The following is a 13459-nucleotide window of genomic DNA, read 5'->3' as shown; positions in this document are numbered from 1 at the left end:
CCAAACATGGACATTTCTAATAAGGTAATGGTAACTTGTGCTATTTCATTCAAGTATCTCAAACAGCTACTTAAGTTTCTAAATTTGATATTAGACAATCCATGCATTTCAGCTTAGGAGTTGAGCTGAAAAGTAGGAAATCGAAGAGAACATTGGCTGAAAAATGTAACACAAGACATAACCAAACATAGTCGAGGCAGACTAGTATAGAGACTGATCAACAGCTCAAAATCATGAGTTTTGGATCTTGGTGCCAGAAAAAACAATGCAAGCTTCACCAATTGGGGACTTTATAAATAAAATTGCTAGTCACTGCAAAATCTTGAATCAAATCTAGAATGTTCTGAGAACTATAAAGTTTACATTCTAGTAACAGCATCGAAAGCTGTTTGCAGACTTCAAAGAATATTTGAAAAGTCAACGTCAACCATCTGTGAATAAAAGGAACATACTGCACAAAATGCAAGGGAAAAGAAAAACCTACATATAAACACAATACTCTTCAATGTACAATGTACCTATATATCCTAGGTACTCATTTCATCTCTCAGAAGATGAACTGTATGGGATAATTCACTCACTACATTACTCACAGATTCACGACGCTTAAACAGAAATTCACCATTACACAAAACTGCTTTGTTTAGAGTTGGACAAACACTACTGCTAAAGGGGCCTCTGAGATATATATTACATTTTCCGGAAAAAAATCAAGTACTAACACTTAGTTAAGATGGGCATCCTATACCACAAAAGGCTTGTCCATTCATCGAATATTGCACCCACGGGCTTCCAACATCTCAATCAGAACTCGTGGTAAATTAAACTTTAAGGATTGAAGAAGCTTAAGTTTCTTCAAACTTTTGCAAGCCAGCAGAAAATACATGAAACCATTGACCGTTACACTCCTCAAATAAACTAGCTTTATGTTTTGTAAGCATCTAAGACTTGCCAGTGCTAACAAACCAACATCTGAGATTGAACAGTATGAGACATTCATCTGCACAAATACCACAGTTTTCAATGTTAAATGCTTTTTCCATTCAACAAATATACAGGGCAAGATGAATTAAAGTGTAAATCTCAGACTATAAAATGTCTTACCTGTCGCAAATTTTGACAGGACTTGGCTACAGCCAATATTCCAACATCATCCACACCGTAGCACCTTTTGATATCTAACTCAACGATGCGTTTACATCCTGAAGCAATTGCAGAAAGACCAGCCGAGGAAATCCCGGAACAACCTCGAATTTCAAGCTGGTGAAGTTTTTGCAATTGAGCAAGTGACATCAGACCATTGTCAGTGACATTTATGCAGTAGGAAATATTAATACTCTTGAACTTTGGGCAACCATTGGCAATTGCTGCTAATCCAACATCTCCAACTCCTACAGATCTGTACATACAGTTTCCATCAGTAAGCTGCAAACATCTTCAAATGACAATTCCAGAAAACATAATTTTGATAAACAGATTTTACATTTTCCTTTCTAATAGAATGTTATTAGAAATGTACGACTTCACTTAAATAATGATATATACCTGTACAAATCAAGTTCTTGCAGATATGAGCAACGTGCCCCTATATGGGCAATCCCTTCATTGGATATATTTGGGCAGAATCCTAGTTTCAACATGACCAATTCCGAACACTTAGATAGGGATTTCAATCCTGCATGAACAAATAGGGTAAATACAAGAGGCATAGAAGACAATAAAATAATCTCCAAAAACTAATAACAATTACTATTCACTTCACTACTGTCAAAATTCTCTTCATATTTAAACAATGTACGGAACCTGTATTGTTTGTGCTACAATCAGTAAGGTCAAGATCTTTCAGGAAAGGACAGCCTTCTCCTAACATAGTCAAACTTCTTTCTGTGACCAAGCTGCAGGATTCCATCTTAAGGGATGAAAGATATCTGCATGATGTTGCAATGGCCGAGAGAGCAACATCAGTTAGATCACGGCAGCAGGTGAGATCTAACTTGTTCAACTCTCTACAACATGACACAAGTGCAGTCAGTCCTTCATCTGTGACTCCAGTACACTTGCTCAAGCTTAACTCCCTCAAAGACTTGCAGCTTTTCCCAACTGACTCCAATGCTGTGCTGGAAATTACACAACCATCAAATTTGATTGTTTGTAGTCTGTCACAGTTTTGGAAGCTCTTAAGAAGAGCATCAGAAATCTGCAGTACATAAAACGTTAAAATATAAAATAACGGATCAGTTCGAGAAATAATTTATTGAACTTCAATACTTGACAACTGATGAAATCAAAGTATTCAACAAAATTTAGTGAGGTAATTACTGGTATGCAATAGGAAAGAGTAAGTTGACGCAAGTCTGAGGAACCACTTGCAACAGAAATTATTCCTGTGCAGCTAACATTCCGACACTTTGAAACATCAAGTCTCTGTAACACAGCACAGTCTAGTTAGATGTCACTGTAGATAGAAGGGAGTCAAAGATAGTAAATTTTCTCCAGTATTTACTATATGCTTTTCAGGTTCATGCGCTGTGGGAAAAATATCAGAAAAAAAAAAGCGGATCAAGTAAATTGTCTTCAATTGTACAATTGAGTAAGAAGGCCTTAAAAGAGAAAATAATCATAAATAGAGGCTCAGAAACCTTCCAGAGAATGGAGAAAATGTCATGAGAAGACAATTTTTACATGAAATAAGTAAAAGATAAAGAGGATCAGTAAATTCCACATTGTGAGACCTGCTAGAGCCTGAAGACTCTATGAACTTCTTCAAAGACAAGACTATTACGTACAACTTTCATTTTTCAGCCACACAGTTAATGCTTATTTTTGTTGAGCGTCTCAAGCACCAGTTATGGCTACTAGTATAACTCATTGGGGTGTCTGTCCTGCATTAAGAAACTACTTGTTCCATAATGATAATAATGAAGTTTCAGTACAGATAATCCTACCTCGTCACATTTCTCTTGAGGCGTACTCAAGAAATCCTCAGAAATTTTTACTAAGTAGTATTCCACCTCATGCTATTATCCAATGGTTGCACATTCCCTGACATCCAGAAAAACTGTACTACCTAAAACCAAATATATATTCAAAATATATTAAAGATCCATCTGACAATGACAAAATAATTCCCATTTACAAGGACTCCATATGTAATGTCCCCTATGGATTAATTGCCAAGGGAGGACAGAATAGCCTATCCAACCCCACAGGCTATATATAATATTGGAAAAAGGGGGAAATCCATTATCCAATGTTTTGGGGCAACATCAGGGCAAAAGGCCCAAATTTGGGGTTGCACATGAACCCCTCTCATTTGATTGAGGAGAAAACCCCATGAGAAAATCTATAAATAAAGAAGAGTTGGAATCACTTTTTCAACGTCGAATTGGATCATCTCTGTTTTCGTGAGCTGCGGTTTTGAGAGTTTTAAGACCCCTTCTCCTTGATAAGTTTCACTGGAGATGTGATGCAAGGGCATCCATAATTTTCATTGATCGAGATGTCAAAATCATTTACTAGAGGAGTTGGTTCCTCAATGAGTGGTTTGTTAGGATAGGATTTGTTTGAAATTGCCATATAATTCATTAATTTAGGCAAATTGTTGTAGTTTGTAACTTTGTTATATTTCCAAAATTGGTCCTTAGATCCTACATTTGTGGATCTGGATCGAGTTTTTCATGTAATCTATATATTATTTTGATTTTAATTAAAAAATGGGTTCAAGAGTGTGGAGCGAGAGCTTTTGATTTTGTTTCCAATCAGTCCTCTGCAATCCCTTATCGATATCATATATATTAACTGTGTGCATGGTCCAATAGTTATTTCCGAGCTTAATTGTTGCAAGCAAGAACCACATACTATATATATATAAATTGTTGGGTTGCAGGAGGAACTAAAAAGGGCCGGCGCAAAAAGTCACAAAGAGGAGATGCTCATGAGAGAAAGCAGAGGAGCTGAGAAGAGTCGGAGGGCAGAGCTACCTATCTATATAGTATAGCCAAAGGTGCCAACACTTAGTTGATTTTCGATTTGGCAAAGTCCATTAATTAATGGGACTCAGAACCGTCAAACGACAGAACTCGTAACGGTGAGTGCCCAGAAGCCAAGAAGCCCATAAGTTTTTTCGAATTTCCAAATTAGAAGTCATCAAGCACCAGGGATCTTCTATTGATGGAAGTTGCAGGAGATGGGGACTTTCCCGTTGTCCTGGACCGTCAAGCCTGGAAGTGGAAGGTGGGGTCGGGCATTGCTAGTGGGGCCAACAAGCGGAGGTAAATTGCAAGTGGCCGACGATGGAAGGTGGGCCAGCCCGGAGATCGGAATGCTCATAACATTTTCGAATTGATGTTTTAAAAATCGCCAAGGTCGCGGGTATATGCAGTTGGACGAACAGTGGAGCAAGAATATATATTCGGACATACTCACATAGAGTTGGCTACTCCTTCCGACTCTTTCCACTTTTAAAAGATCCACCCACTGTGATTTTAATGGGATGCATATTCAAAAGGATTGAAGGAAGTGCGATTTTGAGAATTACTTTGTGATTGTGTTGTTAATAGGGACAACTCCGAGCAAATCTGAGTTAGATTTGCATCAATTGGTATCAGAGCAGACCCTATGTCTGCTTCAGGAACAGGAGGAATCATGCCACCCAGAGTTGATCGAGGTGTTGGACGAGGCGCAAGAGTAGAAAGACAAAGGCCAGTTGCTGACAAAGAAGTACTACGGGCGATGCAGCGGTTAGAGGCACGAATGGCGACAATGGAGACTGGTTTGCAGAGAGAACCAGAAGCGAGAGATGTGAGTCTAGAAGAGGAAGAATCTTCAAAAGAAGAAGAAGCAGTAGAAGAAACAACAAAAGCTAAAGTATTGAAAGCAGTTTTGGGATCTGTTATGAAACCCAAACCAGATCTGTCTTCTTATACAGACAACATGAATCTAGATGAGCTTATTGATTAGATTACTGAAATGGACAAATTCTTTGAATATGAAGAAATAGATGAGAAGAAGGTTAAGTGTTGCAACTAAGTTAAGGGTTATGCAGCTCTCTAATGGGATGGTGTACAGGCAGAAAGAACAAGAAAAAGAATAAAAGTTGGGACAAGATGGTGGCAAAACTCAAAAGCAAGTTTTTGTCGAAAGATTACTAGCTTACCTTGTTCAAGAGTATGTAGAATCTTAGGCAGAGAGCTATGACAATCAAAGAATACATAGAGGAATTCTACAAGGTGAACATTGGCGTAGGATATGTAGAGAAGTCTACAAAGAAGACAACAAGATATATAAATGGTCTTCGATGGATATACAAGTTGAGATTAGTGTCCTATCACCCAAAACAGTAGCGGAGGCATATCAGTTGGCTTTGAAGGCTGAAGAAAATCTTGCAAGGAAGCAATCTGGCAGAAGCAAGAGTGATATCAAAGGAAGAGGGCAGAAATCTAATAGAGGGAGATCCACAGCACAAAGAGATGGATCTAGCAGTTCGAATGCACCAAGACAGCAAGAGGGAGAATCTAGAGGTCGAAGATCCTTTTCCAGAGGACGAGGAAGAGGCAAAGGAAGAGATGTTTGTTGTTACAGGTGTGGCAAGCTTGGACACATGGCATATGATTGTCCAGAGAACAGAGAGACAGGCCAAAGGAATGTTGTTGCTGCTCCAATAGAGGAAGAAAATGAAGAGGTGCAAGAAGCTAAGAATGTGCTAGAGACAGGAGACGCCTTGATGATGAAAAAGGTGTTGATTAAGCAGGAAAAAGAAGTTGTTGAGCCAATCCAAATTAGAGCCTTATTCCAAACAGTTTGTAAAGTTCAAGGGAAATGTTGTAAAATGGTGAGTGATAGTGGCAGCACTAATAACCTGGTGTCTACAAAGGTTGTAAAAAAACTAAAGTTGAAGAGGCAAAAGCATCCAACACCCTATAAGGTGTCTTGGTTGCAGAAAGGGCATCAAATTTTGGTGAATGAGCAGTGTGAGATAAAACTTCAGATTGGTTTCTACAAGGATAAGATACTATGCGATGTGACGTCGATGGATGTATGTCATATTTTGCTTGGTAGACCATGGCAGTTTGACAAAGGAGTTGTACATGATGGTAAGAAGAATACTTATAAGTTTCAGAAGGATGGCATCAATCATACCTTGCTTCCACTACAAGAGGAAGGGACTTCTGAAACTAGTGATCCAAAGGCTTTGATGATAAGCGGCAAAGAGTTTTTACAGCAGCTGAAGACAGAGGAGATAAATTTTGTTGTTATTTGCAAACCTAGAGTAGTTCTTACTTCCACTACAATTTCTAATTTGCCTTTAGAAATTCAAGAATTGTTGGAGAAATACCATGACATTGTTGCGGATGATTTACCAAGTGAACTACTCCCTATAAGAAGTATAAGACATCATATTGATCTGATACCAGGAACAAGTTTGCCCAATAAAGTTGCTTATTGCATGACACCTAAGGAGAATGAGGAATTCAAGAAACAAGTGCAGGAGCTATTAGATAAAGGCCTGATCCGAGAAAGTCTTAGTCCATACACAGTACCTACAGTGTTGAGTCCAAAGAAGGATGGTGGATGGCGCATGTGTACAGACTCCAGAGCTTTGAATAAGATCACAATCAGGTATTGTTTTCCCTTTCCATGCATTGATGATTTGTTGGATTGTTTAAGTGGTGCTAGTTGGTTTTCAAAAATTGATTTGAAAAGTGGATATCATCAAATCAGAATCAGAGAGAGAGATGAGTGGAAAACTGTCTTTTAAACTAGTGAGGGACTGTATGAATGGATGTTTATGCCATTTGGATTATTCCAAACAGTGGGACCAAATTTTAGTGCACGCTGAATATGCTTACAATGACACTCCCAATAGAAGCACTAGACAAAGTCCTTTCCAGATTGTGTATGGAATGAACCCAAGAGGAGTGCATGAGCTCAGAAGTTTAGGAAGTACAAAGCAAAGAACTGCAGTAGGAGAAGGATTTGCTACAGCCATACAAGAAATTCATGACCAAGTAAAGCAGAACCTTCATGATTGTGGTCTTAAATATAAGAGCAGAGCAGATCTCACCAGAAGGGAGCAGAATGTTGAAGTAGGAGATTAGGTACTTGCACATTTGCGAAAGGAAAGATTCCCAAAGGGCGAGTACAAAAAATTAAAATTTAAGAAGATAGGACCTTGCAAGATCTTGAAGAAATTCTCTGTTAATGCCTATGAACTTGAATTGCCACCTGATGTTGGAATTTCACCAATATTTAATGTAGCAGATTTGAATAAATATGAGTTTGAAACAGAACAGCTAGCCAATGATGATCAAAAGCAGCAACCAGTGTAGCGGGAGAAGCAATTGCCAGCAGTTGAACCTTCGCAGCCTGAAAGGATTTTGGACAAGAGATTGATCAAGAAAACCAAGGACAAAGAGTATTTTGAATACTTGGTTAAGTGGAAAAACCTTCCAGTTTCATATGCAACCTGGATGACTGCCACACTCATACAAAAAAGTGGCAAATTTGTTGAAGAACTCATGGACAGGAGTCCATGAAATCTTTGTTCCTTGGGAGTATGATGCAGGGGCATCCGTAATTTTCATTGACCGAGAGGTCAAAATCATTTACTAGAGGAGTTGGTAGGATAGGATTTGTTTGAAATTTCCATATAATTCATTAATTTAGGCTAATTGTTTTAGTTTGTTAAATTTCCAAAATTGGTCCTTGGATCCTACATTTGTGGATCTGGATCGAGTTTCTCATGTAATCTATATATTATTTTGATTTTAATAAATAAAGGGGTTTGAGAGTGTGGAGTGAGAGCTCTTGTTTTTGTTTCCAACCAGTCCTCTGCAATCCCTTATTAATATCATATATATTAATTGTGTGCATGGTCCAATAGTTATTTCCGAGCTTAATTGTTGCAGGCAAGAGCCACATACAATACATACATTATATATATATAAGTTGTTGGGTTGCAAGAGGAGCTAAAAAGGGTTGGAGAGAGAAGACACAAAGAGGATATGCTCAGAAGAGCGGTGTAAAGCCAGAGGAGAGCCAAGAGGAGCAAGAGAGAGCAGATGAGCCGAGAAGAGTCACAGGGCAGAGCCACCTATCTATATAGCATAGCGGAAGGTGCCAACACTTAGTTGATTTTTTATTTGGCGAAGTCCGTCAATTAATGGGACCAAGAACCATCAACCAACAAAACCTGTAACTGTGAGTGCCCAGAAGCCTGTAAGTTTTTTCGAATTGCCAAATTTAACTAGTCGGCAGGCACCAGGGATTGTCTATTGATGGAAGTTGCAGGAGATGGGGACTTTCCCGTTGCCTTGGACCGTTAAGCCCAGAAGTAATTTAAATAGAGAGTTGGGCATTGCTAGTGGGGCCAACAAGCAGAGGTTCATTGCAAGTAGCCGACGGTGGAAGTTGGTCCAGGCAGGAGGTTGGAATGCCTGTAACATTTTCGAGTTGATGTTTAAAATCGTCGGGGTCACTGATAAATGCAGTTGAACAGCGAGCCCTAACTTCAGTGGTTTTGCTGAAGAATCATAATTACTGTCAACAATATAGAAAAGTAGTAGTTGTAGTGTGGTCAGAACTATACATTGCATCAGTGATTGAATTTACTGTTCGTTGGGTACCCTAGTTCTTTGAAGTATGGTTGAAGAATTATATTACGGTTGAAGATCTTTATATTTGTGCATTACATAGATGGATGACCACTGTTATATGAATGAATAAATGTGTTCTGTTGTTGAATTATTGGAAACCCTAGACCAACAGAGAAACCCTAGTGTAAAAAAAATCCCCTTGGGACATTACATTGTACCTAGGCAGAATCAATAGAAAATCAGAATTAAAATGTCAAATATAAGAGAGATAAAACAAAAGATGTAAGTATCAAGATATCATATGGAACAGAACATATACCATGAAAAGTGAGATCCCAATCCAAAAACAATGCAAATTTTTCTGAAAATTAAAGATATACACGATAAGCCAATCAAGGTTGTGCATTAACACCTGAAAAATAATGCACACCTATGATAAAGGATGAGATCATGAGATTACAAAAAAGGAAGGAACGAGAAAAAATGTAAATACAGCAAGAAATAAGGGAAACCAAAAAGAACCAGATGACAAAACTATTCCAAGGGGCATTCTACTGAATGTAAACAATTTCTGTGCCTAATTTTCTCCAATCATAGTCTGATATCATGAATTTTTCACTCATTTAATGCTAATGTATATGGCATCTTGCAAAGAATGAACTCACTATATTGTTCATCCATGGTGCAATGATATATGGACTCTTAGACCTCAACCAAAGTCAATTTTAGATATCATGCTTCTTACTAGGAAAAAGTTGATCCAGCCCCACCAAAAGGTAGCATGTATAAAATAAGTTTAAGGCTATGTTTCATTGCTCCAATCCAATAGATAAATAGTCTACTGTCTCACGGTTACCCTCTTCCATCCCCACTTTCGTAATACTTGGTGTAACTTAGCTTTGGCATGAGTTGTAAATGTCTTGCAAACAAGGATTTCCTTCTTGTATTGAATCTCTATTTCTATTTCTCAACCTCACAAGTAAGGATTCAAAATTAGCATTTGATTTTGCAGATGAGTTGCAATTTATTGTTTCTTTACATTATATTTCAAGTATTCTGAAGTTTTCTAACGTGGACGTTCATATACATTCCTGTATAGCATAAAACATTGTCATTTTCTGTATTTTAAAGTCATAATTTTTCATCTCTGCTAAACTTGGAGTTTAAGTATTACAAGAGGTATTCTTATTCAGTTTTCATACCTGCAAAGATCTTTTGAGATATGTAAGGCCATTATCACCCACACCAACACATCCAACCAATGCTAAATTCTCAAGATGATTTAGATGCTTAATTGAGGCAAGGCATTTGTTTGTTATCTGCAGAAAAAATCGATCTACTTAGTATAAAAAAAATCCATAAAACTGATATGCGAACAATTAGCTATAAGTAGCTATTTTAGCAAGCAACACCTGATCATTAAAGATAACAAAAAAAGTGGAAGTATCTTTAGTCAATATCTAGCTTCCTGTGCAATTAGTTTTGGCATTACTGCCACAATCTAACCCAACCCACAATCTGCGATAATTAAGATAAACTTACATAACATTTCTTAAAATATGCCAATGCAATCTTGAAGATAAAAAGGATAGCCAAAAAGACTATTGAAAATCATCTGGGCTTAATGAGTTCTGCTATGAGCTAAAGAGAGAATTGGATGCAATCAATATCTCCCATAACTCACTGAACTCTCCATAAAGATTTATTTTCTTAAAATAGGAAATATTGTACAGCCTGGGATTTGTCATGACATGAAAGAGCTGAATCATTGCAAAAGAAGTGCATCCATCTGTGAAGCTGGATTGACGACTTCAAGAAAGGTAATGATAAGCATGAAAAACATCTAAACAGCTGATAATGATATCTGATATACTGGAAAACTGGAAGCCTACTGACACCTCAAGTCAAACATATACATGGAAAACAGCAGCCTATTACGATATCCTATTGATATTGACATTGTACGAACGCAGCGAAAAGAGTGTTACCCGCAAATATCATTCACGAATCACAACAATAATGCAGCCCCTTTTTTGCATGTTTGTTTAAGGCCAGGCATTACCTACGGAATAATTGTGAGACTCATTGTGGCTACTGCTGTTGGTAGAGACAATCAACTGGAAACAGTAGAGGGAGACTAAAACTCACATGACTAAGCAGAACTTGAAAAACCGCTTTCATGAATACATATATTTCAAAAAAGTTATTGTCTAGTAAGTTTTTACTGCTCTCCATAACATAAGAAGATATGCAGATAACTCTCATCTACAGCAACCCCACTAACAACAAAGAAGAAACGTATTTTAAAGTAAAGATCACCATTATAGAGCAAAAAACCTTAATTTTTGTCTTCTTGTGCAAAGGCTTCTCTTTAACATCCCAACAAAGAAACACAAATAACAGGGGAGCTTCCACAAGTGGGTAAGGTGACTAGTGGTTAAACTCAGTAGCAGGAGCATACCTGTGAGTAAGAGAGATCAAGATTGCGTAACTCTTTACATTTCACAACAACCAGCTCAACTCCAAGATCAGTGACCCCCACACACCACCTAAGATTCAAAGTCTGTAATTTACTACAGCCCACAGCAATGCATCCAAGACCCATGTCAGTAATCTGCTTGCATTTCACTAGCTTCAATGATTGCAACTCATGGGCTTGTGCTATGGCTTCTGCCCCATAATCTGTGATTTCAGTGCAATTGGAAAGATCAATTTCGACTAAAGACTGGCAACTTTTAATCAACTGAAGCAGACCCAGGTGAGTGAAAGTCCACAACTTGGAAAGATTGATGGAAACCAAATGATTTCCCAGGATGCCTGCCACATGCCCCAGACTCTCATCTGTGATCTGACAGCACAGAGATAAATCCAAATATTGAATCTTGCTGTATCTTCTCAAAATCCTTGGAAGTAATTCTGATCGCACCAGCTGTACTTTCTTCGTGTGGTTGGCCTCCAGATAAAAAAAATGCTTGCAAACCAGGCACCATGACTTTCTATCTGCGGGATCCTGCAGTTTATCAAGAATAGTTATGAGGATCTCATCCCCAAGGATGTGGATTGCCGCATCAGAACGGGCCGACTTCCTCTGCATTGCAAATGGTGTTAACTTATAAGACAACAGGGGCTTCCTATCCACAAAGAATACTATGTAATTTGCCTTTGAGCTAGTAAATATCTGGGCTTAATTGCACTGTATTTGTTTTTGATGGTTCAGGCCACATGTACTACACTCTTTTCTGCAATGCAGGGACACAGAAACTTGAATCACAGAGGCTAATCCAGATAAAAAAATCTAAGGACAACCTTGCAATAATATTGGGAGCGAATCTGATCTGTAGGTCAATGCGAGCGTTGTATATCCAAATCAAGAAACCCAAAACTGTGGTTTCTAATTACTGAAGAACCCACTTAGGATCCTAAGCAGATATTGGAGACTTCACGAAAAACCCAAATTAGCTTTCAGAAGAATAAACATACCCTTTGGGCTAATAGAAGGTTTCTAACATACCCAATGGGAAAATAAAATGTTTCTTACATACCCAATAGGGCAATTAAAGATTTCTATGAATACTCATATCAGAAATCATAATCCTATACAAACTCAAACATGGAAGGAAGGCTTTCGCTGAAACCCAACTCACATGTGGCCACGAAGCTTCTTATCCAAATCCAAAATCCCAGAAGAGACCACGGCAGGAAATAAATATTAGAGGATTGAGATTTCAGCAGAAATGAAGGCAGAGAATGAAGTTCTGTCCCATTGCACCCATGCCCGCGTCATCTTCCCGCATTCAAATTGGATTTCAGATATCGGTAGGAAGTGACTGTTTTCTCTGAAACCCAACTCCGATTTCTCTGTTCCATACAAACCCAGTCGCCCCATTATGTCCCTTCTGAAACCCAAATCACATTTTCTTTCCAAATCACCTAGATACAGCAAATTCCAGAGACACCCAAATAACATCACAGGTCTAGCCTTACTCCAGTGCACCATCGAGAAGCATATGATTCCCCTGATATCTTCGCCCCATATCCACCTAATTCAGATTTAGAGCTGTGATGTTCGCTCCCCCGCATTGTTTCTCATGCCTGGTTTTTGTTTTCATTAAATATATACACAGATCCACCTCCCCCACACGACTACTGTCAGTCCAAGATCAACCAGAAATTCTCAGCTCCAGTTATTGCATTACCAGTTAATATATGCCAGCATCACGTGGCTGGCTTTCACATCGATAGATAAGTACTGTCTAAGTACATAATTTCGTAGTGTAGGTGAAGGTAAAAAACAGCCGTACCTCCCCGTGGTGCGACTTTTCAGGCATCTTCCTCAACCTTTCGGCCATTTGTGGGGTCATCTAGTGGAGACGCTGTATATTACAATTGTGGGGGTTCTTCCACTTGTTTAACTGACTTCAATTTCAAGGCTAAAAACGTCTGTCATTGTCCATCTTCTGTGTATTCTGATTGTCCAGGGAATTTTCTCTTATGCGTTTTATTTGAGAATTTCGGATTCCACTTCCCTAAAATATTTTTTTAGAAGTTCCTTCCTTCTTTTTAAATTCTTATTTTTTCACGAGAGTTAGAGAATCTGTAGAATTTATTGTAATTTAATTGTTTATTTGTATTTAGGTAGTCGGTATTATACAATTTAATATAATTTTTTAAGAGCGAAAGTTTATTTGTATGGATTACTAATGGGATATTTTAAGTGGTGTAGTTTTTTTATAACAGCGATGAGTTAGCTGCATTTGTCTTCACAGCTAGTTTAGTCATAGTTTAATGACTAAAAGATAATAAATTTTCTTGCTTGCAAAAAAAATTAATATTTTTTTACTGTAATTATTTATTTGTATTTGGAT

The 13459-nt window shown here is 38.0% G+C and overlaps 1 protein-coding gene across 1 annotated transcript; it reads right to left on the bottom strand.

The window, feature by feature from the left end:
- Positions 1-251: 251 nt before the first annotated feature.
- LOC149161330 (F-box/LRR-repeat protein 3-like) lies at positions 252-12985 on the bottom strand. Its single transcript, XM_089436935.1, has 7 exons — positions 11056-12985; positions 9797-9913; positions 2320-2424; positions 1804-2197; positions 1546-1675; positions 1105-1399; positions 252-1000 (listed from the first exon to the last, which is right to left on the bottom strand). Exons 1-7 carry the CDS (start codon positions 11686-11688, stop codon positions 767-769), a joined length of 1908 nt encoding a protein of 635 aa, XP_089293061.1. The 5' UTR covers positions 11689-12985; the 3' UTR covers positions 252-766.
- Between the last annotated feature and the right edge of the window lie 474 nt (positions 12986-13459).

The sequence above is a fragment of the Pinus tabuliformis genome, chromosome 5_2 (assembly GCF_031772625.1).
Source record: "Pinus tabuliformis cultivar Carrire ecotype Pingquan chromosome 5_2, CPIR1, whole genome shotgun sequence".
Classification (NCBI taxonomy): Eukaryota; Viridiplantae; Streptophyta; class Pinopsida; order Pinales; family Pinaceae; genus Pinus; species Pinus tabuliformis.
This window is presented reverse-complemented; position numbering and strand designations above follow the sequence as displayed.